At 42.4% G+C, this 25,589-nt stretch overlaps 4 protein-coding genes across 4 annotated transcripts; 3 read left to right on the forward strand and 1 right to left on the reverse strand.

The window, feature by feature from the left end:
* Positions 1-1,606: 1,606 nt before the first annotated feature.
* On the forward strand, positions 1,607-9,367 carry six5 (SIX homeobox 5). The gene is made up of 3 exons (XM_054600232.1): positions 1,607-2,378; positions 3,930-5,401; positions 6,396-9,367. Exons 1-3 carry the CDS (start codon positions 1,693-1,695, stop codon positions 7,049-7,051), a joined length of 2,814 nt encoding a protein of 937 aa, XP_054456207.1. The 5' UTR covers positions 1,607-1,692; the 3' UTR covers positions 7,052-9,367.
* A 417-nt stretch (positions 9,368-9,784) lies between these two features.
* Positions 9,785-11,208, forward strand: six9 (SIX homeobox 9). The gene is made up of 3 exons (XM_054610620.1): positions 9,785-10,192; positions 10,351-10,511; positions 11,049-11,208. Exons 1-3 carry the CDS (start codon positions 9,785-9,787, stop codon positions 11,206-11,208), a joined length of 729 nt encoding a protein of 242 aa, XP_054466595.1.
* Positions 11,209-11,223: 15 nt separating this feature from the next.
* On the reverse strand, positions 11,224-16,398 carry qpctla (glutaminyl-peptide cyclotransferase-like a). Its single transcript, XM_054610752.1, is given in 9 exon segments — positions 11,224-12,388; positions 12,508-12,624; positions 12,720-12,788; positions 12,791-12,818; positions 13,361-13,522; positions 13,948-14,241; positions 14,317-14,463; positions 15,697-15,808; positions 15,849-16,398. Coding segments are annotated over 9 exon segments (1,191 nt in total). The 5' UTR covers positions 15,965-16,398; the 3' UTR covers positions 11,224-12,242.
* A 1,898-nt stretch (positions 16,399-18,296) lies between these two features.
* On the forward strand, positions 18,297-22,780 carry LOC129112616 (ribonucleoside-diphosphate reductase large subunit). The gene is made up of 4 exons (XM_054624826.1): positions 18,297-18,518; positions 19,944-21,925; positions 22,091-22,279; positions 22,362-22,780. The coding sequence occupies exons 1-4, from the start codon at positions 18,500-18,502 to the stop codon at positions 22,554-22,556; spliced, it is 2,385 nt and encodes a 794-aa protein (XP_054480801.1). The 5' UTR covers positions 18,297-18,499; the 3' UTR covers positions 22,557-22,780.
* The last annotated feature ends 2,809 nt before the right edge of the window (positions 22,781-25,589 follow it).

Below are 25,589 nucleotides of genomic sequence, written 5' to 3' on the forward strand. Positions count from 1 at the left end.
AGAGGGGGGCTGACACAAGCCCACAGTCCCACAGCGAGGATTTACATTCCTATGGTTGTTGATGGAGACAAACCTGCCTCCTGCACGACTTATCTGCAGATCATGCTCACATATTTGTGGCATGAATATCATGAAGAACATGCAGAATTCTGTAAAATTCTAAAGCTTTGAATTTGCATCATAATATGAAATAGCAAAAATGTAGGTAAGTTATTTATCTTCTGAATTTTACTACAATGAATTTACCTGACGAGTAGACAGTATTCAGATTTGGTTTCATATATTCAGAGCAGAGAGACGTTGCCACTGCCATTTGAAGCACTGAAGTAGGCTAAATGGATGTTCTGGGATGAAAAATCCAAACATAGAGCACATCACAAATGCAAATATACCTGCTGTGTTAGTGTAGGCTTAATTGTGTGTGTTTTTACAGACAGTATTTGCATTAGGTAGCCACCTCAAGCACATCAAACCCATGGATCCGGTTGGAAAACTAGGATGACATGACTAAACTTACCTGAAAAACCAGAGACACTGTCTTACCATTACCTTATTCTTAAATGGTACATTAATGACACTGTTTGATGTGAATCTCCTGAAAATTCTCAGATTGTTCCAGGGGTGTTAATACATTTTCAAAAAGTCAACACTGTCTGGCAACTTTCAACATTTTTCAATTATTTACAATATTATACAGACTATAGATCAATTAATCACTAAAATTGTCAGAAGAATAATCAGTGAAAAAATAACATAGCACAAACCGACAATCACAACAAGTAGTTTAAACGTGGCAACATAAATTCACAAGTATGAGGAAGCAATCTGATAAAAAGCTAAGCAAAGGTGAGCAGACAGGGCGAGCATGCGGTTTATCACCTCCACAAGCCACAGCACTAAAACGCTGACTACACAGTAATGCATCAGTAATCAGTACTATACCAATCTGACAGGGGCCATTCAACGTTATTAGTACTTTTACGTAGGGCTGCAATTAAAATGGTCATTATCAATTAATCAGCCGATTATTTTCCCAACTAGTCGAATAATCATTGTTTTCGAAATATCAGGATGTGCTGACTAATTTCCCAGAGGTGGCAAAAGATTTCCAGTTATAGTTAATATGACATATGTCAAAGTTGGGCAACAAATTATCACAATTAAAAAGGGTTTCAGCACGAAATGTGACTGAAAAGATTAATTGGATATCAACATAGCTATCAGTAGACTAATTTGCTCAGCTTTATACATGTTGACTTGAGTCATTTTGCTAAAGTTAAATCATGAATGCAGGACTTTGGCTTGTGGTGGAGTATTAAGCATGAAACTAACTTTTACTCAAGTTAAAGATCTCAAGTCAGATCAGTCAGATGTTTGTGGAATTACATATTATTGTTATGGAGTTTCACACAAATGCAAATGTGATAAGAGTCAATGAGAAAAACATTGGTAGAGCTGGAGAAAGAAAATAACAATTTAGTTAGGAAATTGAATATGATCTGGATAATCTTCTGTCATAAAGGTTGGGCTAAGTAACTTTGAAACAAAGACATTAGGGGGGGGGGAAGGGGCGTGGCCGCTGGTAGCTTGCAGGCACATTCACGGTTTGGTCGACTGGCAGAGAATGGGAGAGAGGGAGGGAGGGAGAAAGAGAGAGGAGGAACTGCGGGAGGAAAAAAAGTTAAAGTAAAAATGGCTTCCTTGTCTTTGGAGTCTAAAGAACAATCTGAAAACAGCCCAGAGGAGCCTGCAGCCACGGAGTCCAAAGAAGAGGAAGACCCGGTGCAAGTTTCGGAACGACTGCTCCAAAGTTTCCAAAAGTCGGCTTTGAGTTTTTCCATCGACCAAGTATCATGTCTGTGCGAGGCCCTTCTGCAGGCGGGCAATGTGGATCGCCTGTGGAGATTTCTATCCACCATACCTCCCTCGTCCGAGCTGCTACGTGGCAACGAGACCCTGCTGAAGGCCCAGGCACTGGTGGCCTTCCACCGGGACGAGTTCAAGGAGCTGTACGCCCTCCTGGACAGCTACGACTTCCACCCGTCTAACCATGGGTTCCTGCAGGACCTGTACCTGAAAGCCCGCTACAAGGAGGCGGAGAGGTCCCGCGGCCGCAGCCTGGGCGCAGTGGACAAGTACCGGCTCAGGAAGAAGTTCCCCCTGCCCAAAACCATCTGGGACGGAGAGGAGACCGTGTACTGCTTCAAGGAGAAGTCCCGAAACGCCCTGAAGGAGTGCTATAAGAGCAACAGGTACCCGACTCCGGACGAGAAGAAAAACCTGGCCAAAGTCACCGGGCTGTCGCTCACACAGGTCAGCAACTGGTTCAAGAACCGCAGGCAGAGGGACAGGACCCCGTCCGGGACCCACAGCAAAAGGCAAGACCAGCAACCACATTTATCCCGTGCATGTAGTGTTTATTGATCGATTTAAGGGGGAAATCAAAAGTTATCCAGCAGGACACAGCTGTCTGGAAACCCTTTGATCATTTGAGGGCGGCTCGTTACTTTGTGATGTGTTTCAGTCACTCAGAAGAGTCACTGAACCTACCAGACCAAACCTCCAAGGTAAACACAGAGCTGCAGGGCTCTCCACAGTGCAGCATAGAAAGAGTATGCACACATTCAACTCCCAAAAAGTAAAGAAAAGCAAAAAAAACAACAACAAAACGATACATTGCATCACGTAAGAAGATGGACAAGGGCAGCCGTCCTTTTGACAGCAGTAAAGCCACACAGGTCTGAGAGGAGCGTGTTGCTTTGTTATGAAATGTGAGATCCAGGCGCCCACCATGGCTCAAGTTTCCTGAAACCCTGCACCGCTGTCTCGGGCCTGCAGGGTGACCGAGGTTAGAGTAAAACCAGAGAAGGTGGAGGTTGTATAATTAAAAAAACAACAACATTTCAGTCTGTGTGAAAGCACAGACTGAAATCTCAGAGTTTTACAGTCACTATTTCACCAAGCAGGGTCTCCTCGAGTTGTGAGGAGATAAGAGAGATACAGCAGACTTATCTTATCAGAGGGTTTGTGGTGGTCTGGTAGTCAAACAATCCGTATGGTTGACCAGACTGCTGCACATTGCACCACACATTAACCAAGTTGCCAAGTCGACTCCCTCAAAGAGTTTCTAGGAATCTGATCTAGCTTTTTCTTTTCGTCTGCACAGAGAGTTTATACTGATCCACTGCTTATTATGGTAGGTTTTGCAGATAAGATGGTAAAATGACCAGAAAATAATAATAATATAATAATTGGATGGTTGGTATCTTTACCAGTTTACGACAATTAACCACTGAAAAATCTACTCAATAAAACACATAACGTTATTAATAAATGTCAAGCAAAGTTAGATTAAGCAAACAACTACAAAGAGCAGGATAAAAGCAACTTACTATTTTGGGAAAACTAGAAAAACTTTTAGCATTAATAAAATCTAAACATCTGCAAACATTTTTAAATGTGATGTGTACTTCCCCCAGACGTTGCGTTTAAGATAGAAAATATTTAGAAGGTTGCACAAGTTTATCTTTAAATCAATTTCAGACTTTCATTACATATGTTATCATGAAAATGTTATTTATGCCAGCGTCTATAAATAACCTGATAAAATGGTGTTGAACAACCACATGCCATCATGCAAGATGCAATCTTATAAAAACTTGGTATGGTTGATATCTTGCCTTTTCAATCTAACGGAGTTTGGGAGCCAGTGCACAGATCTTTTTCTTCTTCTTCATTTAATTAGACTCTTAATTCTGTTTGTTAAATACAATTTTATATATATAATTAATGGATAACAATGTTATCCATTAAGACCTGTGAATAAATTGTAGTCCTTAAACAGAAATTGGGGCTTTGCAAAATATAGATCACCTAAAGTCACTGATTTCTCTTTTTATTTTACTCATTTCTTTTTTCCTTCGTTCCAGTGAGTCTGATGGGAACCACACCACTGATGACGAGGCGAGCCCCATGGACGACACCCCCGATAAACCAGAGGAGGCTGCTGTCTCCACGGCCTCCATCATCTCTCTCTCCGCCGTCCCCTGTACCGCGGGAGGCCAGCTCATCCTCAATGGGACCGGTGGCTTCCTCACAGCGCCTCAGTCGCTACTACTTAACGGAAATTCCCTGCTCTCCAGTACTGGTGCTGGTGTCATAATTAATGGGCTAAGCTTGGGCGATTGCCAGACAGTCACACTAAGTCCTGTTGCGACCAACTCTCCGTTGATACTGAACGGGGCTCAGGTCATAACCAAACCTAGTATCAGTGTGCAGCAGCAGCAAGTAGTTTCTATGGCACAGCAGGAGCTTTCGGCCATGGAGGCCAAGTCTAGCAGTCTTCCAGCAGTCTCCAACCCTTCATCCATCATCTCTCATCCTCTGCAAACCAGAACAGACAGCGACAATGCAATGGATTTCATCAGTGTCCATGAATCAGAGGGCAGCAGCCAGACAGTGTCTTCGTCTTCATCTTTATCCCCTTCCTCACCAACTCTGTCCTCCCCAACCAGGCTCCCCTCACTAGTCTTAACACAAAACACACAACGCCAGGAGCCTCTAACCCTCCCGGCCTCTATGTCATCTGCAGGCATGGTGATCTCCAGTTCTGCCGTGCCTCTCTACAGTCAACAAGGGGGTTACGTTAGCTTTGCCACCGCTGGCTCTCACCTAAACCCTTCTAGCTGTGTCGTTTCCTCCAGTGGCTCCACCCCTCAGGTCTTCTCTTTGCCCCAGGTTGTGCCTTCCATCCAGGGTATACCAGTCTCCCAGCTGGTCCAGCACTCTTCAGGACCCCAGGTGTCCCAGTGCCCTCAGTTGGTCCCAGTATCCCCCCTCACCTCGTCAGCTCCTCAGTTCCAAATCCAGACAGTGAACACAAGCACCAGACTGGTGCAACAGCAGCAAGATGTGTCAACAACTTTGCCCGAAGGTGCTACAACCATAGTCTCCATCTCACAGCTCAACAGCAATCAGCTCCCACAGCGAACGGTTCACCAGCTGGGGGACCAGAGCACAAACTCCACACCCGGCAAAATCCAGGTCCCGCAGGTTATTTCCATCTCCTCCCCGACACAAGTAGTCCCAATCCCCCAGACCAAAGGCAACACACCAGCACAGTTAGTCCCCCTCTCCATGCCCCAGCTGGTCCCCGTCTCCCCCATCCAAACTTCTTCCACCATCTCTTTCCCCCAAGTGGTACCTGCCAGTCCTTCTCTGTCCACCCTGTCTGCCGGGGGGCCCTTACAGATCCTGACTTCAGCTCCTGCTGGGGTCGCACATGGTCCTCTCAGGATAAACCAGTTGAGGCCCATTCAGAGTGTGGGTCACCAAACCAGTGCGGCCCCTAGTGTGCAGCTCCTCAACTCTGGGATCATTCAGCTGCCCTCTGCTCCACCAGGTAAACTATTCAGCAACTGTTTTGATAATTGATTAAGTAGTTTAATACATTTAAAACCAAAGTTGGAGAAAATAAATTCCCTGCTTCCAGGCTTATAAAAGTGAGGCTTTTCTTAATCATATGTGATATTAAATCGAATATCTTGGGGTTTTGGACAGATAAAACAAGCAAGAAGACACAAACTTGGGCTCTTGGAAATTCATGCATTTAATAATGTGGTTTAGCTGATGATGCAGACTCACTTGATAAAACTAATTGCTTAATTACCAATAGTAGAAATAATCCACAATGGAAAGATCTACTATAGGACTGGGACTAATGGTTTTTATTATTGATTAATCTGTTGATTCTTTTCTCAATAAAACAATTTTTGGTCGATAAAATGTCTGAATAGCACAAACAAGAATGCCCTTCAAAGTTTGTATGCCCAAGGTTGTCATGTTATTTGTTTTTGTCAAATACATACACATATATTTAGTTTATTTTCAGATTAGACAAAAAGGGGCAGAAAACTCTCACAACTTTGCTTAAAAAAACATCAAAATAATAAATCAATTATGGTCAAAATACTTGCAAATATATTATCTGGCAATGGATTAATCAACTAATTGTTTGAGCTGTAAGATATAGTCATGAATGTTTGCCAGTCATGTTTATTAGTACAGTAGTCTATTTTATGCATAATATTGTAACACTTAAGAAACAATGCCTTAAAAAGAAAAATCAAACATCAAACAATAGACCATCTGTAACTGTAGAATGTAAAGGGTAAAAACTGATTGTAATATCAGCAGCATTCATTTCAAATTAAATTAAATAATAAACAGAATAATTTCTTACAGCAAATGTTTATTGTCTAAAACACATGTTATGATAAGTACTGGTCTTTTAATTAATTTGCTGCATCCACGCTGCATATCGTACCCGTTCCCCCTCCTGTTTAATTGTTGTTACTCTGTCTTGACTGCTTTGTATTTTTCTTTTATCACCGTAGGTAACCTTCTCTTCGGTGGAAGCCCTTATCTTAGCGTCCAGCAAGGCAAGCTGATTCTCACCATCCCAGCAGGCATTCAACTCACCAGTTTGCCCCTGAAACCAGTCCCTGAGGCTTCACCCATCTCTAACGGACTGAGGCACCTCCTCACCTCCTCCACCCCTCCTGTGGTCTCAACCACCTCGGGCCCGACCCCCAGTGGCCTCGCATCATCTACCCTGAACTTCATCAACTCGTCCCCGCCGTACTGTGCTCCAGAGACGGGGACACCTGCCGTCCCCTCACCTCCTGTGCTGGACCATTCAGTCACTCCTACAATGCCAAACGCTCTCACTCCAGAAAGTCTGCTTACCCTCAGTCCCATGTACAGCGGGGTGACACCCAACACCCAGCTGTCCCAGCCGGCCTGGAGCCCCGTGCCCCTCTCCACTTCGGCCAGTCTAACTATGTTCGATGTCCGTGGCAAGGGGGACCTACCCGTGGACCCGGCTTTGTTAGGCCTACCTGGAGGAGAGTCGCTACTTCTGGGAAGCCCCTCGCCAGATCAGGATGTGGACGCCAACTCCACACTGGGGAATCCAGAGGAGATGGACGGGGACTCCAAGATTCTTACTCAGCTCCAGTCGGTCCCCGTGGATGATGACCTTGGCTTGTAGTCCGTTTATAAGTGGAAGGCAATTCAATGTCTCTAAAGACAAAAAACATGAAAAATACTGTGTGTCGCAGACTCTGCCGTCTGAAAGAAGAGCCAAATGTTTTTTACAATAAGTTCAGGTTCTGACATGTACAACAATGATGCTCACTTAATAAGACCTGATACCATCATGGTCTTAGCTGGCACTTTTGAGGTAAATCCTCTGCAGCTCTATTTGGATCCACATGGATGGGTTGTTCTCGTACGTTTTTTCTTTTTACTAAAATCTGTACGTGCCTCATTTGTTTTTATCAGATGCAGACAGAAGAACTAACCCAGATGAGTCTGCTTGGCCTAAGTACAGGTCCTGATGTTAAAAAAAGAAAAGACTATATTATGCAAGGCGTTATGGCTTTGCCTACTCTCTCAGCTCTTCTTCACCGTTTTGTGGACTACAGACCAAGTACAGCTGTACTTGGAAAAGATGTCGGGTTTTTTTGTTGGCAGTAGAAGAAGTTCTTTGTGGATCAGACCACAGTAACTTTACACCGGACTGTCTGGCAAAGGTATGAATCTAGAAATAGTTGAGTATCGCCTGTCTGTCCAGAGCTCAGAGATTCAGGAAGTATTCTACCAGGAAACACTCCAGGAATATAGTGAAGATTATATTCATCGCAAACAGAACAGAAGTTTAGTTTGTTGAGTTTTATGTAGAACCATTATTACATCATAGCTTCAAGGGCTATACAGCAGTATTTTTATTACTACAGGTTACTGAAGTCCGGGCTGAAACAGGCTTCCAAACTGATTTTATCAGTACACAGTTTTTAATGACTTTCTGCAGTTTTTAGGTGAGAATGCTGCTCTCCATTATGACAAATATGACACCGGAAATAAAAGGGTCTATACTCTATGCAATGCATGTTTAGTTCTTTATAGGACACTTTGTGGCACAATGGCTGAGTTGATATGCCAATAATCTTGGGAGATGAGAAAAAGCTTTTTAAGTACAGAACATTTAAATGAAGCATGACACTAAAGCATTTGCTGTGATCCCACTTTGTGATATTTGTTGTCAAATGCATCCAAAATCTCTGTTTGTTGATATTGATAAGTGCCTTATTTTAAAGCTTACAGGTTTGATGTTTTTGATGAAAATGTTTTAACTTTTTACACAGTTTGCTATACACCCGACCAAATTTTGGATTTCACTTTGTGGACTTTTTTGAATACCCACATTTGTTTGTCTGTTTGATCGCCAGTGAAATATATTGTGACATTTTTGGTTACATAGTCATCGCCCGATCTCCTCTATTTGTATATTTTGCACCTTTCATTAACACAGTGTTTACTGCGCTGCTGTGTTGTTATGACAGTGGTTTGACCCATATTCTCATCTGGAATGTATTTTATATCTTTTCTTAATTGGACCTTAATAATCCTGATTTCCTTATCAAATCTGTTGTAAATGATGGAACAGCTCCCTCAGTTAAAACCTAAAAAATACTCATCATCGTTTAAGCTTTCCACTGTCATAACACAGGTAGCGGTCAGACCTTTGGCCAATTATGGTACACAAAAATACACTTCAGTGTCGCATCTGGTTACAATAATGGCCTTTGTGTTTTGTTGTTGTTGTTTTTTATTAGAATGTTTGTTGTTTGTCTTTTTTGTACATTTAATCTATTTAAAGCATGTATCAATCAGTAAGAAAGTGAGTCCTTGTGAAAAAATGCAGATAGGAAATGATATTCATTTTGACTTGGAAGGTGCAAACTGAGGTTTTACAATCTAAGACTACATGTATCAAATCAATTATTATGGTAATTTACAAATACAGTAGGTCGCCCCCTGTTAATAAGTGTTAAGGCCATCTGTTCCCAGTGGAGTAGATTATTGAATGGCTCGGACAAGTAAGTTTTAGTCTGAATTTTACTGAAATTTAAATGAGTAGTTAGGGGTAAAGGGAAATTTGTCTTATATGTAAAATATGGTAGCCTGCATTTGTTTATATGAGCCATTTCTTACCAAAGTATGTTGACATTAAAGCCTCAATGGGCGTATGCACATTTGTACCCATTTCTTTGTAGCCTGGGATACATTTTATGCTCTCTTCTACCTGACACATATGACTCCAGATTTAACCAAAGATAATGTATTTTGATCAACTTTCTGATATTTGTGAAAGGGAACGTTTGTGTCTGTCATTCAAGGTTCTTGTTTTCTCATTTTTGTATTCAAATGCATTCTATTTTTTATATTTCATAATAATGCAATAAACTACATTTACAGAAAGGGGTTGGCTTCTGTTATGACTGTTGGGAGCTATGAATTATTGTAAGCAATAAAACTATTTGTGTGAGGATTATGCTTCTAATTTGGCAAGAAAATTTTATTCAAATGCTTTTTCTTTCTGCATTGCAAAACCATCATACTCTCTCTATGGGTGAATGGCAGCACAATAGCAAATCCTAAATGTGTGTGAGGGTGTGCATGCTTGTTTGTACAAGAGAAGGAGGGGTGCATGGTGTGTTGTTATAACCCTGATGGTTTCAGGTTACCTGTGATACAGTTCTGCCTGTGCATGATGATAAACACATACGTTCACTTGTTCATCAACAGACAAGCCACAATGCTCCACAGAGGCTTCAGATCGCTCCTGTACAGACTTCAGAGAGGTTGTTAGGAGAAATCTTCACAAAGACTTAAACTCACATCTCAGGACTTTGAGGGCAGCCATCCAGTTTCCACAGCAATGATCTTCACACCAGAGCAGGTGGTGTGTGTGTGCGAGGTCCTTCTGCAGAGCGGTTGCATGGATCGCCTCGCCGGCTTCCTCCGCACTCTTCCTCCTCTGTCCCTCTCCTCCTCCTCCTCCTGCTCCTCTCCTTGCCCTGGGGAGCAGGAGAGTGTGCTGAAGGCTAAAGCCGCAGTGGCCTTTCACCAGGGCCACTTCACTGAGCTCTACACGCTGCTGAAGGGCTTCCCCTTCTCCCCCCGCAGCCACCCGCTCCTGCAGCAGCTCTGGCTCAGAGCCCACTACATGGAGGCCGAGAGGCAGAGGGGCCGACCCCTGGGAGCTGTGGGGAAGTATCGAGTGAGGAGGAAGTTTCCTCTTCCACACACCATCTGGGACGGAGAGGAGACCAGCTACTGCTTCAAGGTATAAACATATCTATATGTATAAGTATAAGTTTGCAACTGACAAAAGTTTGCTTTTACTAATTTATTGTGGTGTTGATAGAGATATCCTAATTCTTTGAATGACTTTGTGTTTTAGTATTGTTCAGGCCTGACTTTATTTATTCAAAATACCAACAGGAAAAATCCCGGAGGATACTCCGCGAGTGGTACAGCCACAATCCTTATCCCTCCACACGGGAGAAGCAGGCACTAGCGGGGGCCACAGGCCTCACAACCACGCAGGTCAGCAACTGGTTCAAGAACCGCAGGCAGAGGGACCGGACCACCAACGTTAACGGGTCAGTGAAGGGGGAGCAGTTTGCTCATGGGGGGATATGTCTCATTTTAATAGTTGAATTCTTTCCTGTCAAACAGCAAGTTAATTTCCAAAACAGAAAAGATGACTTTTCAACAGGATTAAACCATTTATACGTTGTAAAGCTCAACGGTCAAGCTATGCAATGACTGTTTTAATAAACTTTAAAGAATTATAAAATGTCAAACACCTTAGTGGTGAATTAATGATTTTTGTTTTTCTTGTCATTGTCATCTTTCAGCTTGAGACTGTGGAAATAAAAATAATGATTTTCTTTTTTCTTTAATGCAACATGAACATCTGACAAGCATTAACAACAGAACCAAACTAGAGCAATTTGAAATCATGTAAAAATCGGATTGAAGTTTTCATTTTTTACTTTGTGTTGCACACGTTAATTGTCCTATTTTACAAAGTACAACATCACCCTCTTGTGGTACAATTAAGACGAAAGATTTAACAGTGTAGTGTATGACATGATCTGATGCAGTTTAATGATGCTCATCATCTCTTCATTCAGATTCCTAATATCAAGCTCTGGAGGAACCTCAGCAGAAGTCTATCCTTCCTCTGACAACGACTTTTCACCTCCAGGAAGTCCAAATCCGCTGGACCACTGCCCTCCACCCCTCTCTCATCCACCACGTCCTCCACTTCACATGTGTAGAGGCCTCAATTGAGTTTGCCTTTTAAATGTTTAATTTGTAACTGCTATTACTTGATTGTTTCTTTTTGATTAATATAACATTAAAGACAGTTTTTACTCCTTCTTGAATGTAAAGTCAATTTTCTGGTTTCAGTAAAACAAATACTTTGCAAGTAATGTTTGTCACCAAAACATGACTTGGCAGACTTTGTTCTTTAACTTAGGGGAGATTAGTTGCATGTACTAATGTTTTCTAGTCACAGTATTTTTTTGTGTTTTTTACATCCAAAAAATGGCATCAAATTCTAACAGAAACTCAATATAACTTTATTGCAGACTTTTCTTTACACCTTTTGCTAGGTGAAAAATGTAACAATAAATGAAAATTTGTTTGATTTTCATTCATAATAGCATCATTGCACTGGCACAAAATGTGCAGTATAGCCATACAATAGAGCTAGAATTAATCACAGCAGGTTGTAAGGCCAAGAGGATACTTAGTCAAGGGAAGGAAAATAATAATTCACATGACCAATTGTTTACAGTAGAGAGACCTCAACTCATTACAAAGTCTGTCTTCAAGAAGACATAAGTGCATGTCAATCTTATCATTTGGGGAAATTAATGTTAATATATTTTGCTTCAATTTTCACATAAATGAAGCAAAACAAAATTAAATAAAAAATAGATTGCCTTTGAATTCACAGACTCAACTATCCAAACTGTTCCTCCGATACCATGATACAAGAACTATTAACCTTTTAATTAAGACTCTTTCCATCCACATTGCGTGCCAAGACATGTGGACAGATGTCTCGAACTCATCCGTCACAAGACACCAAGGAGTCTGGTCCATCAAAGTCTTTGGTAAAGTTTTAGCTGGTGTCCTAGTACATTGATAACAAAACGGTTTAGTTAATTCCACCAAGCTCTCCATTGGTTCATTTGGGTCCAATTGATGATGGTCATTCAGGAATTATTTGTCTTCAGTGTGACAAATAGCACTAGCACTCCAGCACTGGGTAAAAAATGAGCACCTTCACCCCAATATTTGTCCTTGTTTTCTGTTCAGAAGCCCAGATACTCTGCTAGAAACACAGCCATGATCTTGGTCAGGTTCACCACAGTGGGACGGTGCATGTTCTCCTCTGTGTCGTCCAGTGTGTGCCAGAACTGTGGGAAGGGAGTGGCGATGACGTGGAGCACAGGGACACCTATATATGTGGAGGGGGGAGGGAGGAAAGGGGGAAGATAGTGATGATGACAGGCAGCATGTGTTATTTACTTACATCATGAAGTATATTTCATAAGATTGTCCGTGTATCACACACACCTCTGTGAAGGAAGGGGATGTGGTCGTCCTGCACAGGTCCGAGGTACACATCCTTCCTAAAATATGTCTGCTCTGAGGGGTGAGACGTCAACAGACCCTGTCGATGGAGTCTTTTCTCTGAGAGCGGGGGTGGGGGGTGAAGGCAGAGTTAGGGCACACGAACGGAGAGGGGATTTTTCAATATTCATGAAAAAGTTACAGCCAGTGCTTACCTGCAGCGATCAGACGGTCAAACCAGCGCGCTGTGTTATCAAAGTGATTAGCAATCAGTGGATCAGGACCCCGAGCAGGTCTAGCAGCACAAAAAGGTCCTAGAGAGAAAGTGCAAAGTCATACATACAGCCCTAAATGTTGCTGAGATGTAAACAGTAACATAACAGGAGAGGTGACGTTAGAGATCCTAACTAGATTTGGGGCTGTTAAGATCCAATTCAGACATACAGTACCAGTTAAAAGTTTGGACACACCTTCTCATTCAATGGTTTTTCTTTATTTTTATTTTTTTCTACATTGTAGATTAATATTGAAGACATCCAAACTATGAAGGACACATATGGAATTATGTGGTAAACAAACAAATGCTCAACAAACCAGAATATGTTTTATATTTTAGATTCTTCAAAGTAGTTGAATGAGAAGGTGTGTCCAAACTTTTGACTGGTACTGTACACTAAATGTATATATTTAGTAGGAGGGTCGGTCCACACAAAAATGACCGACCTGCTGTCTGTTGTTAAGTTTAAAATGGGATACCTTTGGGCAGTTAGTTCAGTCTGCTCATACATAATTTAGAGTGTATCTGGATCAGGATGTGAGGATGACCGTGAAGGATGCGTATTTTTTGTTTCCTCACCACAGCCTGAAGCATGGTGGTGTGTGTGGCGCCCGCAGGGTGAGGCGTGTTGGCCATCCGCTCGGCCAGGTGACGGGAGCCGTACAGCGAGTCCGTGGCGGTCCACTCTTCAAATGACTCCTCCCCATCAAAAAACACCAGCTGAAGAGACACTGGGAGTTTCTAAGGGAAAAGAATGGAAGAAAGAAATTAAAATGCACTCTCTAGAAAGCATCATCTGAGGCCTGTTTCTCTCTCTGCAGTGATGTCGCAGTTTGTTTTCTTACAGTAACTACATTAATCACAGCCTCAGGAGGGATGCTGCTATTTACAGATGACTGCTGCAAAGAAAACAAGGAGCTGGAGTCAGCGTTTTCTATCCAATACCGCAGCCACAGAGCCAGAGGGACAAAAAGAGTAGAGAGAAAAAAAGAAGAGAGAAGCTACTCTTGTCAGCATCTCATTTTCTCTTTTTCATAGGAAAGATCCCAGGAAATAAGAAGCTAATCTGTCAAAATGTGCAACATCTGTCTAAATCTCTTTAGTGTAACCGCTGCACATTGCCAGGACGTCAACACACATGTAACAAAACACGACTGAGCACAGACCTGCTGTTTGAATGATAGAAGCTGGGCATCCAGAGAGGTGACAAGCTCCAGGATCATAGCACACGGCACTGCAGAGTCACTGGCCCCCAGAAACACCTTCTCTGGGGCCCGGGGGTCCGGAGGCAGGGCCTTGGAGTCGTAGTGGCAGGCCAGGAGCAGCCTGCGTGGGGCCGAAGGATCCAGAGTGGCAACGATGTTGGTGAAGGTGACCTGTCCACGAGGGGTTGAGGACTGGAAGGAGTCCAAGTCTACAGCCCAGCCGGCAGACAGCGAAGACAGAGTGGAGGTGATGTGCTGAAGCAGAGCGGAGAGGTAAAGACGAGTAAGGAAAATGTGTAAAGGAGGAGGAAACTATAAATATGTCCACACCTGCTGCACTGCCAGGCTGCCTGGTGTCCCTGGGAGCCTCTCTATCAGCATGCGCCTCAGGTGGGTCTCCCACAGCCGGGTACCATCCACCTGAGAGGCCAGACGGCGGAGTTGAACCGGAGAGCACTTGCTGGGTTTGTGGGACAACTGGATGGACGGGAGATAAGATTAATGACTAATAAGCAAATGTGGGAAGATTAAAAAGCAAGAAAAAGTTAGGCAGCTAAGTTTAACAACGAGAATGAACAGTAAAAATCTGAACTCTTTTCAGGTCGTTGTGGTACGGAGCAGGGTTTGTGTTCCAGGTAGTGACAAATGCATGGCAGCACCTTTATAGATGTCATCCAAATGTCATTTCTCTAAATAAATTAAATAAATAAATGTCTCTCCATCCTGGAGAAGAGACTTCTGTTGCCCTTCCTGAAGTTTCTTCCTATTATTTACCCAATAAAAGGTTATTTTTCTTGTGTGTTGTTTTCCATATCCCAATTAATGGTAAAAAGACCTGTCAGGCAAATTTGGGATTTGCGATTATATAAATAAAATATAGTGAAAAGTAAGGAATAACAATACACAGATGAATGACATCAAACACAAGATACCACTGTTTAATGCAGCAATTTCATTAGCAATTCATCTGCAGCATACTTTCTCTATGCATTGTTTTGTGCAAAAACAATGATAGAAAATAACTAAAGTATACATCGCAATTTAGTGTTCAAAACAATGGCATCGGACTGCAGGAGGGGAAAGGTTTGTTTGTGTTCACCTAAATCTGAGTTCAACAAGCGCATTTTGAGATCACCAGTTGTTTTGAAATGTGTGGTTCAATATGCAACTAACACTAGTGTGATGTTGAAACTTGCTCTTGTATCCACCAGTAAGACTTTTTAAATGAACAATATTTGCATATTCATAGATTCTAGATTGTGCAATAAGGGAGAACAGGGTTTTAAGATGTTTTTTATGAGGATTTTTTTCAGACACAGTTAAAAAAAAAAAGATAGAGGGGATCTTTAAAGACTCGTATCAAATGAGTACATATAAATAGCAAATCGTCAGAACTGGACCCAGAAAATATTGGGCATTTTTGTTTTTAATAAATGACTTTTAAACGATTGAATACTGTTCTGTACATCGCTTAGTAATGAATTAATCGACTACTTTTTTTTTTCTTTACCAGTAGACATGTGATCAGCTCCAGTTTTAAGATGCGGGGTGAACATAAACAAAGCTTTGACCCGACTAACACGTCTCATATCTGGTCTCTAGGAGATGTCACATCACAGAAATCCACTATTCTATTCCAATGACTGTGACCACTGAGTCCACACAACAGACAGGTAAAGTTGTGTTTATGTCGCCTGTCATTACTCTTACCCTGTCTTTGGTCAGATCTGCAGTCGGCATGCGGTTCACGCGCCCGTCGGCGGTGTCGTTGGACAGGTAGACTCCCAGCACCACCGCCAGCACGAGCACCCCGAGGAGGCACTCCCAGCACCACCGCCAGCACGAGCACCCCGAGGAGGCAGAGCAGCAGCACCCGGGCCCGGGGCATCCGCACCCAGTCACAGCCGGGGAGAGAGCCGCCGCAGACGCCGCCGTTGCTCTGCTGCAGAGGCTTGTACCTCCGACTGGACCGCGACATGACTCGGCGTCCTTAAACAGCTACGTGTCTAAACCGGTTCGTGCAGCATGCAGGAGGGAGGGTCACACGGGAAGGCGAGGCTGCTCGAGGGGGAGCGGGTTGTCCGTCAGCCCGGTGCTCGCATGTGTCTGTGGTCCTGATTCAATGCAACGACCCGTCCACTACATCTGACTGCGTGTCTGTTGTGGTCCCGGTCTTCAGTGAGGCTCCAGCACCACAGCTCTGTGAAGGCATTGTGGATGTAAGGCTAGTTTTGTTGGATGAATTATAATAACTTGCTAGTCTAGTTTATGTTGTTTATCCATCAGCATCTATTTACAGATGTGTTACACTCATATGCATCCACTCACAGCTACTAGTCTGTTGCAGTAGTTCATTTAAAATGACAAATGTATCGTGGTCCCTTTACGGGACATCCTGGTGGTCTCTGGTCTAATGGCGTGACTTCTTTAAGGTTTATATTGAGGGTGGTGAACAGATGTGTAGTCCGCTATCGCCCCCTACTGGTCGGGAGGAGGAACTACAGCCAAGGTGACTAAGTACATGTAAATTGATGTTTCTTTATACTTCTACTCCACTTCATTTCGGGGGCAAATACTTATTTTTTTTAACTTAATTATTATGTATATAGCAGGATATAATTAGTGTTTTATTAGACTTTTCTTTGATTACTTCCTACTGATCGGGAGGAGGAACTACAGCCAATGTGACTAAGTACAAGTACTTCAAATTTAAGATATTTCTACTTCACTTGAGTAACTTAATTTGATGCTTCTTTATACTTCTACTCCACTTCATTTCGGGGGCAAATACTTCATTTTAAAAACGTAATTATTATGTATATAGCAGGATATAATTGGTGTTTTATTATAATTTTCTTTGATTACTTCCTACTGGTCGGGAGGAGGAACTACAGCCAAGGTGCCTATACATGTACTTCAAATTTAAGATATTTCTACTTCACTTGAGTCATTTAATTTGATGTTTCTTTATACTTCTACTCCACTTCATTTCGGGGGCAAATGCTTGGTTGGACTGTAGATGGACTGGTACATCGAGAGCTTTGCCTTGCGGCTCAGCTCCTTCTTCACCACAACGGTCCGGTACAACGCCCGCATCACTGCTGCCGCTGCACCGAACCGCCTGTCCACCTCCCGGTACATTTTACCCTCACCCGTGAATAAGATCCCGAGATACTTGAACTCCCTCGCTTGGGGCAGTGACTCACTCCCAACCCAGAGGCTGCAATCCACCGTTTTCCGGAAGAGAACCATACTCTACTTCATTTTAAAAACTTCATTATTATGTATATAGCAGGATATAATTAGTGTTTTATTAGAATTTTCTTTGATTACTTCCGTGTCTAGAAATATTAGAAAAAAAGTAATGAATCCGAGTATATCAAGAGGTCTCAGATCAGCTTGACGCAATACAAATAATACAACCATTTCCCAGGTGTAGACTGAAAAGAAGAGCTATCATTTCTATTTTACTTTCAGTGTCAAAGTAATCTATCATCGACCTTTTGTCCACCTCCTTATCTGTGAAGATAGATTATAACTATCAGGACCAATCGATTACATGCCCTCGCCCAATCACTTCATTAAACATTCTTACTGCTACTCAACGTCTGGTAATGGTTAACAAGTACAGTACCAGTCAAAAGTTTGGACACACCTTCTCATTCAATGGTTTTTCTTTCTTTCTTTTGTAATTTTTTTCTACATTGTAGATTAATATTGAAGACATCCAAACTATGAAGGAACACATATGGAATGATGTGGTAAACAAACAAATGCTCAACAAACCAGAATATGTTTTATATTTGAGATTCTTCAAAGTAGTTCAATGAGAAGGTGTGTATACATGAAAGATCTGCAGCAGAAACTATGTTTCAAATAAACTTGTTTTTCCTTACATGATTGCACCACCCTCCAAATCATTGCACCACCCTCCTGTCTATTCTTTTTTACTTCATCTGTCCCTGCTGTTATTTCTACATTGAAATAGGTGCAAAATAAGTCATAATCCTGGCATGTTCCATGGTGGCCAATAAATCTTTTTGTTCCCTGGTTTAGTTTGCAGGATATTTGATTTGATGCATCGATACACTGGGCGTGTCTTTGAAATACATCAGAACACAGTGTGACTACATTCTTGTGGTTGAATCAGCTCCGGACAGAACAAAACATGTCATGTGACCTGTGTTTCTATCCCGCCACATTTTCGTCCGGAACTAAATGAACGGAAAAGGAAGCTGACGTTCGAAGTGTTGTGATTGGTCCTCGCGTATAAACTCCCGCGTTCTCTCGCTCCTGATTGGTCCAAACGCCCGTCCGTCTCTGCGTCACAGCGGTGACGTCTTCCGTACAAATACAGCGTTAGCGGGACTTTGAGAAGTCAGCCGCACTTTCCTCTGAGTCCGGACGCAGTTCTGGTCTTTCTGCACATTTTTGACACCGAGAAGAAGTTGACCACAGCTGCTGGTTTCTTTTGTTTTTCCTCAGGACAAGAGACACATCACACTTTGGCAGCATGCACGTGCTCAAGCGAGGTGAGTAGTTTGCATGTTGTGATCAGGCCTCAGTTAGCTCCATGCTATCACTGATAATAATCAAGTTACAGCGAGTTAACCCCTGCTCCTGTCTGACTGATGATGTGATGTAACACACAGGCTACAGGTACACGCCATGCATGGGTCTGCTGGTTCACTTATTCAGGCTGGTTGTTAACCAGTCCACCAGAGCAGGCTGCAGCCTCACTGTCAGTGTGTCTCTCTAACTAACAAACAGTCAGGTTAACACGGACGTCGTTGTAGAAAAGGTCTAAATAATCACCAGCTGGCTGTACAAACTATCGTTGACTGACTAGATGAGGGGCGTCCGAGCCTCTGGCCTCAGGTGTCTGTTTGTCTCGAGCCTTTGTCATGGTTGGCGCCAAAATGTAACCTTCACGTTACATAGGACAACCTGACTGTCAGTGAGGAGCTCCAGACTAGTTGGAGGAAATGTTAGTTAAGTATTTAAAAAAACCACTGTTGACTGAAACATGTGTAAACTAAAATGTATTTGGAGACCCCAATACTGTACAATACTCTGTTGGAGTGGAATGTAACTAAGTGCATTTCCTCATCACAGTACTTGAATACAATTTTCTAATACTTGTACATTACTTGAGTATTTCTATTTTAAGTTAAGTACTACATTTTGAAGGTAAATACCATACTTGTTACTCCACTAAATGTATTTGTTAAGGTCAGTGGTTTTGCAGATTTAGATGAATACAAAATATACATTGACTAATAAACTAAAGGTTGGGCTACCCGGAAGTATACAAAGTAATGAGAGTAAGTAATTTACATCAGCCATGTTTACCAGCTGAAACATTAATGCATCTGAAACTGTCTATTCTGCATAATGAGTTTTATTTTTTACTTTTGGTACTTAAGGTATATTAATTAATACCTTCAATATACTTTAATGCAGTACTTCTACTTGAAACATATTTCTTTTTACAATTTAGTATATAGTAAAGTTACTTTTATACTTTGATTAACTTAACCATTGATTAATAGTTAAATACCTGGAGGAATCACATTGTAATATTTGTATGAACAATGATTTTTGGAGTTATTTTTATCAAATGTATACTTCAGTTTAAAATAATCAATTAGCATTTATTTCTACACAAAATAATCCATCTGTGTGGCTTGGGAAATATTCAAAGGAAGTTAAATCAAACCGATGCAAAAATGAACTTATTATTTTTTTGTTAAACAATGTTGACAAAATGACAAATATCTTAAGCATCCAGTTTGACACTAGCAGCCCAGGACCTGACTGGATTTATCTGATTGATACTTACTGAGGCAGCTAATAGTTTCGTCTTTACTGTTAATTGATTGTATATTTTTCTGACTTTCAACTTTGGATAGTGTTGATTCGTGTTAACTGAGATGTATTTTTGTTTGTTTTTTCAGATGGACGCCAGGAGCGTGTCATGTTCGATAAAATCACCTCTCGCATCCAGAAGTTGTGCTATGGACTCAACTGTGACTTTGTGGATCCGGCCCAGATCACCATGAAGGTGATCCAGGGTTTGTACAACGGCGTCACCACCGTGGAGCTCGACACGCTCGCCGCAGAAATCGCCGCCACTCTCACAACTAAGCATCCCGACTACGCCATCCTCGCCGCACGGATCGCTGTCTCAAACCTGCACAAGCAGACGAAGAAGGTGTTCAGCGACGTGATGGAGGATCTGTACAACTACGTCAACCCCTTAAATCAGCGCCACTCTCCCATGGTCTCCAAGGCGACGCTCAAAATCATTCTCGACAACAAAGACCGCCTCAACTCCGCCATCATTTTCGACAGAGATTTCTCCTACAACTTCTTCGGCTTCAAGACTCTGGAGCGGTCCTACCTGCTGAAGATCAACGGCAAAGTGGCTGAGCGGCCGCAGCACATGCTCATGAGGGTTTCCGTCGGGATCCACGAAACGGACATCGACGCCGCCATCGAGACCTACAACCTGCTGTCGGAGAAGTGGTTCACCCACGCCTCTCCTACGCTCTTCAATGCAGGGACCAATAGGCCACAGCTGTCCAGCTGTTTCCTGCTCGCCATGAAAGACGACAGCATCGAAGGCATTTACGACACCTTGAAGCAATGCGCCCTCATCTCCAAATCGGCTGGAGGAATCGGTGTGGCCGTCAGCTGCATCAGATCAACAGGGAGCTACATCGCCGGCACCAACGGCAACTCCAACGGGCTCGTGCCCATGCTGAGAGTCTACAACAACACGGCCCGTTATGTCGACCAGGGCGGGAACAAGAGACCCGGGGCCTTCGCCATGTACCTGGAGCCCTGGCACTTTGATGTGTTTGACTTCCTGGAGCTGAAGAAGAACACTGGGAAGGAGGAGCAGAGAGCCAGAGACCTTTTCTATGCCCTGTGGATCCCCGACCTGTTCATGAGGAGGGTGGAGAGCAACCAAGACTGGTCCCTGATGTGTCCCAGCGAGTGCCCCGGGCTGGACGAGTGCTGGGGGGAGGAGTTTGAGAAGCTCTACACCTCCTTTGAGAAGGAGGGGAAGGTCAAACGCGTGGTGAAGGCTCAGCAGCTGTGGCACGCCATTATCGAGTCCCAGACAGAATCTGGTACGCCGTACATGCTGTACAAAGACGCCTGCAACAGGAAGAGCAACCACCAGAACCTGGGCTGCATCAAGTCCAGCAACCTCTGCACAGAAATCGTTGAATACACGAGCCACGACGAGGTAGCGGTCTGCAATCTGGCCTCCATCGCGCTCAACATGTACGTCACCCCCGAGCAGACTTTTGACTTTAAAAAACTAGAGGCCGTGACCAAAGTCATCGTCAAGAACTTGAACAAGATCATTGAAATAAACTTCTATCCCGTGCCTGAAGCGGAGAAGTCAAACAAGCGTCACAGGCCGATAGGAATCGGTGTACAAGGTTTGGCCGACGCCTTCATCCTCATGCGTTACCCGTTTGAAAGCCCCGAAGCTCAGCTGCTGAACATTCAGATCTTTGAGACCATCTACTACGCCGCCCTGGAGGCGAGCTGCGAGCTGGCCGCCGAGCTCGGCCCCTACGAGACGTACGAAGGCTCTCCTGTCAGCAAGGGCATCCTGCAGTACGACATGTGGGAGAAGACGCCCACCGACCTGCTGGACTGGAAGCTGCTGAAGGAGAAGATCGCCAAGCACGGCGTGAGGAACAGCCTGCTGCTGGCCCCGATGCCCACCGCCTCCACCGCACAGATCCTGGGCAACAACGAGTCCATCGAGCCCTACACCAGCAACATCTACACCCGCAGGGTGCTCTCCGGAGAGTTCCAGATCGTCAACCCCCATCTGCTCAAAGACCTGACGGAGAGAGGGCTGTGGAGCGAGGAGATGAAGAACCAGCTGATCGGTCACAGCGGGTCCATTCAGGTAATCCAGATCACATCCGGGTCGCCCGTCATAGGAAGCGTTAATGTGTGCTTTAGTTTGGTGTTTTTGCTTTAAAAATGTTGCACATAATCAATAATTAAACAGATCCTGGGTCAGGTGACAGGTTCAACTCTGGTGTAACTGTTAAATGATTTTATTCAACAGGACATTGATGAGATTCCAGTTGATCTGAAGCGGCTGTATAAAACCGTTTGGGAAATCTCCCAGAAGACAATACTCAAGATGGCGGCCGACCGCGGCGCCTTCATCGACCAGAGCCAGTCGCTGAACATCCACATCGCAGAGCCGAACTACGGAAAGCTAACCAGCATGCACTTCTACGGCTGGAAACAAGTAAGTGAGACCATGATATAAAAGAAATTACTACTATAAATGCAACAAGATGTGATGGGCTCACCTCTTCCTCTCACCACAGGGTCTGAAGACGGGGATGTACTACCTGAGGACGAAGCCTGCCGCTAACCCCATCCAGTTCACCCTGAACAAGGAGAAGCTGAAGGAGGCGGAGCAGCCGGTCAAGGTCACAGAGGAGAAGATCAAGGAGCTTAACATTGCTGCCATGGTGTGTTCTCTGGAGAACCGGGACGATTGTCTGATGTGTGGATCGTAGACGTGTCCTCTCTCCACTCCCAAATCACTCCCATTTGCTGAGGCTTCAGGTCGTGCAAATGCAGCCGCTTTGTATTGATCGTGGAGCCTGATGTTATTTAAGTGCATTCATAACTGAATTCAATTTATTAGTGTTCTGCTGATGTCAAATATATGACATCAAGGTCTCACTAAATGTATTTCATGTTGCTAATAACTTTAATAGCACATAAAACTTTTTTGCAAGTTTTGCTGTTTGTGAAATCTTTTGGGGGGAGAAGAGTTTTTGGTGACAAAAGCTAGAGTTGAAGCTTATGATTTCTGTTATCAATGAATTGGTTTATTGACAAAACAGTTGTGGATGCTAATGCCCTGAACTGCAAGACCCAGGTTTGATTCCTGGCAGGCTGAACTGCAATTCCTCTACTCTCTTCCTCCACATTTCCTGTCTCTCCACTGTCGAAGGCATTTAATATGCAGTAGGAAATCTTGAATGACAAAGTGAGAATGGTGGGCTAAAAAGGTTGTTACTCCACTAAATGTATTTAAGGTCAGTGGTTTTGCAGATTTAGATGAATACAAAATATACATTGACTAATAAACTAAAGGTTGGGCTACCTATGTTTTAGGTTCCAAATCACTATCAGCAGAAAATCTTATTAATCAAGATGTTTATTGAGCTTAAATTTCTATTCTGTTTTGGGGTAAATATCTAAAAGCAATTTTAAGACCTCACCTTAGGTTCTGTAAACTTGTGCTTTTCCAGATGCTTTGTACAAAAAACAATGTTTACATAAGTTGATAATAAACATTTTCAACCTTAGTTTTGTTCCAGTGGTGTAACTTAAGGAGGGAACATTGTCTTTTAAAAAAAACAGACCATGTTGATAATTATTTTTAATATATTTTTTATAAAATAATGAAAACATAATTTACACTTTTAAATGTACAAGTTATTACAACCCAAAGAAAACCAAAGTCCAACCGAAACGTTTCGTCCTTGCATCTCGTAGCCCTGCCCTGTGCAGAAAGCACCGACGCACAAACGGGAAAAGATGCCAGAAAATAGAAAAACAATGAGGAATCATACAAATCAGTTTTGTACAGAGATCAGAAGTAAATCAGAATACACAAATAAAAACACAGTACCCTCTCATCTCTCAACAGTGGGAATGTGTTTAAAAAATAAATTATCAAAATATTTAACATCTAAAAAACAAACCTAGTTATACAATATTACCATTAACCATGATGCATTATTGATTTGTTCAACAAGGGACCGTTGTATATGCTATAAATAGCTTAAAATTATACATAACATTAACAAACTTTATAAAAAAAAAGAAAAGAAACCTTGCCCCCTTTTTTTTTTTACATAAGCACAGTAAAGACACTTGCAGATACTTAAATCACAGCTACACCTGCAAAGCTGCATGAATGAAGGACTTCCTAAGGAGGAGTGTGTCACTTTAAGTAAAAATGCCCAAAGGAAATAAAAAGGAGCTTTTTTTGAGGAGAATGTGATCACCATTACAACCTGAATGTGGTAAAAGGAGCATTTCTGAAACAAACAAAATGGTCCAAATAGGTAGAAACGTTACTGGTTTCAAAGTTACACAGCCTGACTTGAACCTGTATAACTGGAGTAATAGAGGAGGTTGGAAACATGAAAGCAGGAGGAAATGGCAGTTTTCTGTTCAGCTCAGAGTCGGACTACAACACTTGTTGCCTCTTGTGTCAGTGAAAGAAAAGTACTTTTTGATAGTAGGAGTGGGCGATATCGATAAAATCATGTCATGGCATATATCATTTTATATAAAAGATATCAATAAAGTCGACTTTAAGGAAAATAAATTGAAAAACAAATGTCTAATCCAGCAAATTAAACACTTATAAATCAATGTATTCAATTATAAAAAAAAAACCAATATTGCCATTAAAAGGTCAGATTTGCAGCTTTGCCTAAAATGACTTCATACACCGATAAATATTAAAGGGATGAATACAATGGTGTAAACTGTACGCTGCAGACATTTAATCTACATGGTCTCAGACTACACATCGCCCACTCCTAACTGATGGTTTAGTGTCATTTAACAGCATCTTGAGGAACCTGAGAGAGTTAGGATTTAAAGTTCAACAGTTCCAGTCAGACCAGGGAAGAAGAAACCTCATGACGAGGGAGAAGTGTCTGTCCTACAGGGCAGAGCAGGAGATCATCGTTTTAGTACAAGTTTATCAGCGATATCTAAACGGACACAGGAAGATTAAGAGTCATCCTCTGCAGGGATGTAATTGTTCAGTACCAACGTCCAAAAAAAACACTCATTATTTCTGTATGAAAAATAGATATAGTAAGACAATATCACTAAGCAAGCTAGCGGTATAAATAGTGTCTTGTGTTTGTTTGGGTTATCACAGAACACAGGGACGAATCCTCTCACACACACACACACAGACTGGTTCTGATATGAAGGAGCTTCAGCGTAGTCAAGTGAGTGTCATGTACAGAAGATGTTTTCTAAAAGCACAGCTTCTTTTTGATTAGTATGCAAAGTAGACGTAATTTAAGAATAATTTGACAATTGACGTTTGCAGAGGCTGAAATTGCCAATCAGGTCACAGAATTTGGTGTAAAACCAGGACCAAGTCCTGCAAGTTACTAGTCTCCAAAAATAGTCCCTCAAATGATGAACTTTCCTTTTTAAAACTCAATTTAAAATTAGAGATAACATGTTAATTTAGTGAGCTTAAGAGGTGCTGGTAGGCAGTTTTTTCAGTTGTTTTCACCTGCTTCCAGTTTTCATGCGAAGCTGATAACTGTTTTTACTATTTAGCTTATATTTAACTAAAAGTCTCCGCCTTTAAGCAAATACAAAATGTCAAACTACTGCTTTAAATATAAGAAAAAAGAGCATTTCTAAGACGTACTGTGATAACGACTCAATGTTAAAACAATTATCCGGCACATTAAGATCTGAGATGATACAGCACTGCTGAAAACAGTGAAAATGTAATTCAAAACAATGCACTACCTTAGAGATATGATACTATT

Source organism: Anoplopoma fimbria, chromosome 1 (assembly GCF_027596085.1).
Source record: "Anoplopoma fimbria isolate UVic2021 breed Golden Eagle Sablefish chromosome 1, Afim_UVic_2022, whole genome shotgun sequence".
NCBI classification, from domain to species: domain Eukaryota; kingdom Metazoa; phylum Chordata; class Actinopteri; order Perciformes; family Anoplopomatidae; genus Anoplopoma; species Anoplopoma fimbria.

What these genes read in the sequence shown, in the direction of transcription:
- six5 (XM_054600232.1), top strand. Translation starts at nt 1,693, where the DNA reads ATGGCTTCCTTGTCTTTGGAGTCTAAAGAACAATCTGAAAACAGCCCA. An exon ending in TCCGGGACCCACAGCAAAAG is followed by an intron (nt 2,379 to 3,929) that starts GCAAGACCAGCA and finishes CCTTCGTTCCAG; the next exon opens with TGAGTCTGATGGGAACCACA. An exon ending in GCTGCCCTCTGCTCCACCAG is followed by an intron (nt 5,402 to 6,395) that starts GTAAACTATTCA and finishes TTATCACCGTAG; the next exon opens with GTAACCTTCTCTTCGGTGGA.
- six9 (XM_054610620.1), top strand. Translation starts at nt 9,785, where the DNA reads ATGATCTTCACACCAGAGCAGGTGGTGTGTGTGTGCGAGGTCCTTCTG. An exon ending in AGACCAGCTACTGCTTCAAG is followed by an intron (nt 10,193 to 10,350) that starts GTATAAACATAT and finishes AAATACCAACAG; the next exon opens with GAAAAATCCCGGAGGATACT. An exon ending in CGGACCACCAACGTTAACGG is followed by an intron (nt 10,512 to 11,048) that starts GTCAGTGAAGGG and finishes CTCTTCATTCAG; the next exon opens with ATTCCTAATATCAAGCTCTG.
- LOC129112616 (XM_054624826.1), top strand. An exon ending in GTCACAGCGGGTCCATTCAG is followed by an intron (nt 21,926 to 22,090) that starts GTAATCCAGATC and finishes TTTATTCAACAG; the next exon opens with GACATTGATGAGATTCCAGT. An exon ending in ACTTCTACGGCTGGAAACAA is followed by an intron (nt 22,280 to 22,361) that starts GTAAGTGAGACC and finishes CTCTCACCACAG; the next exon opens with GGTCTGAAGACGGGGATGTA.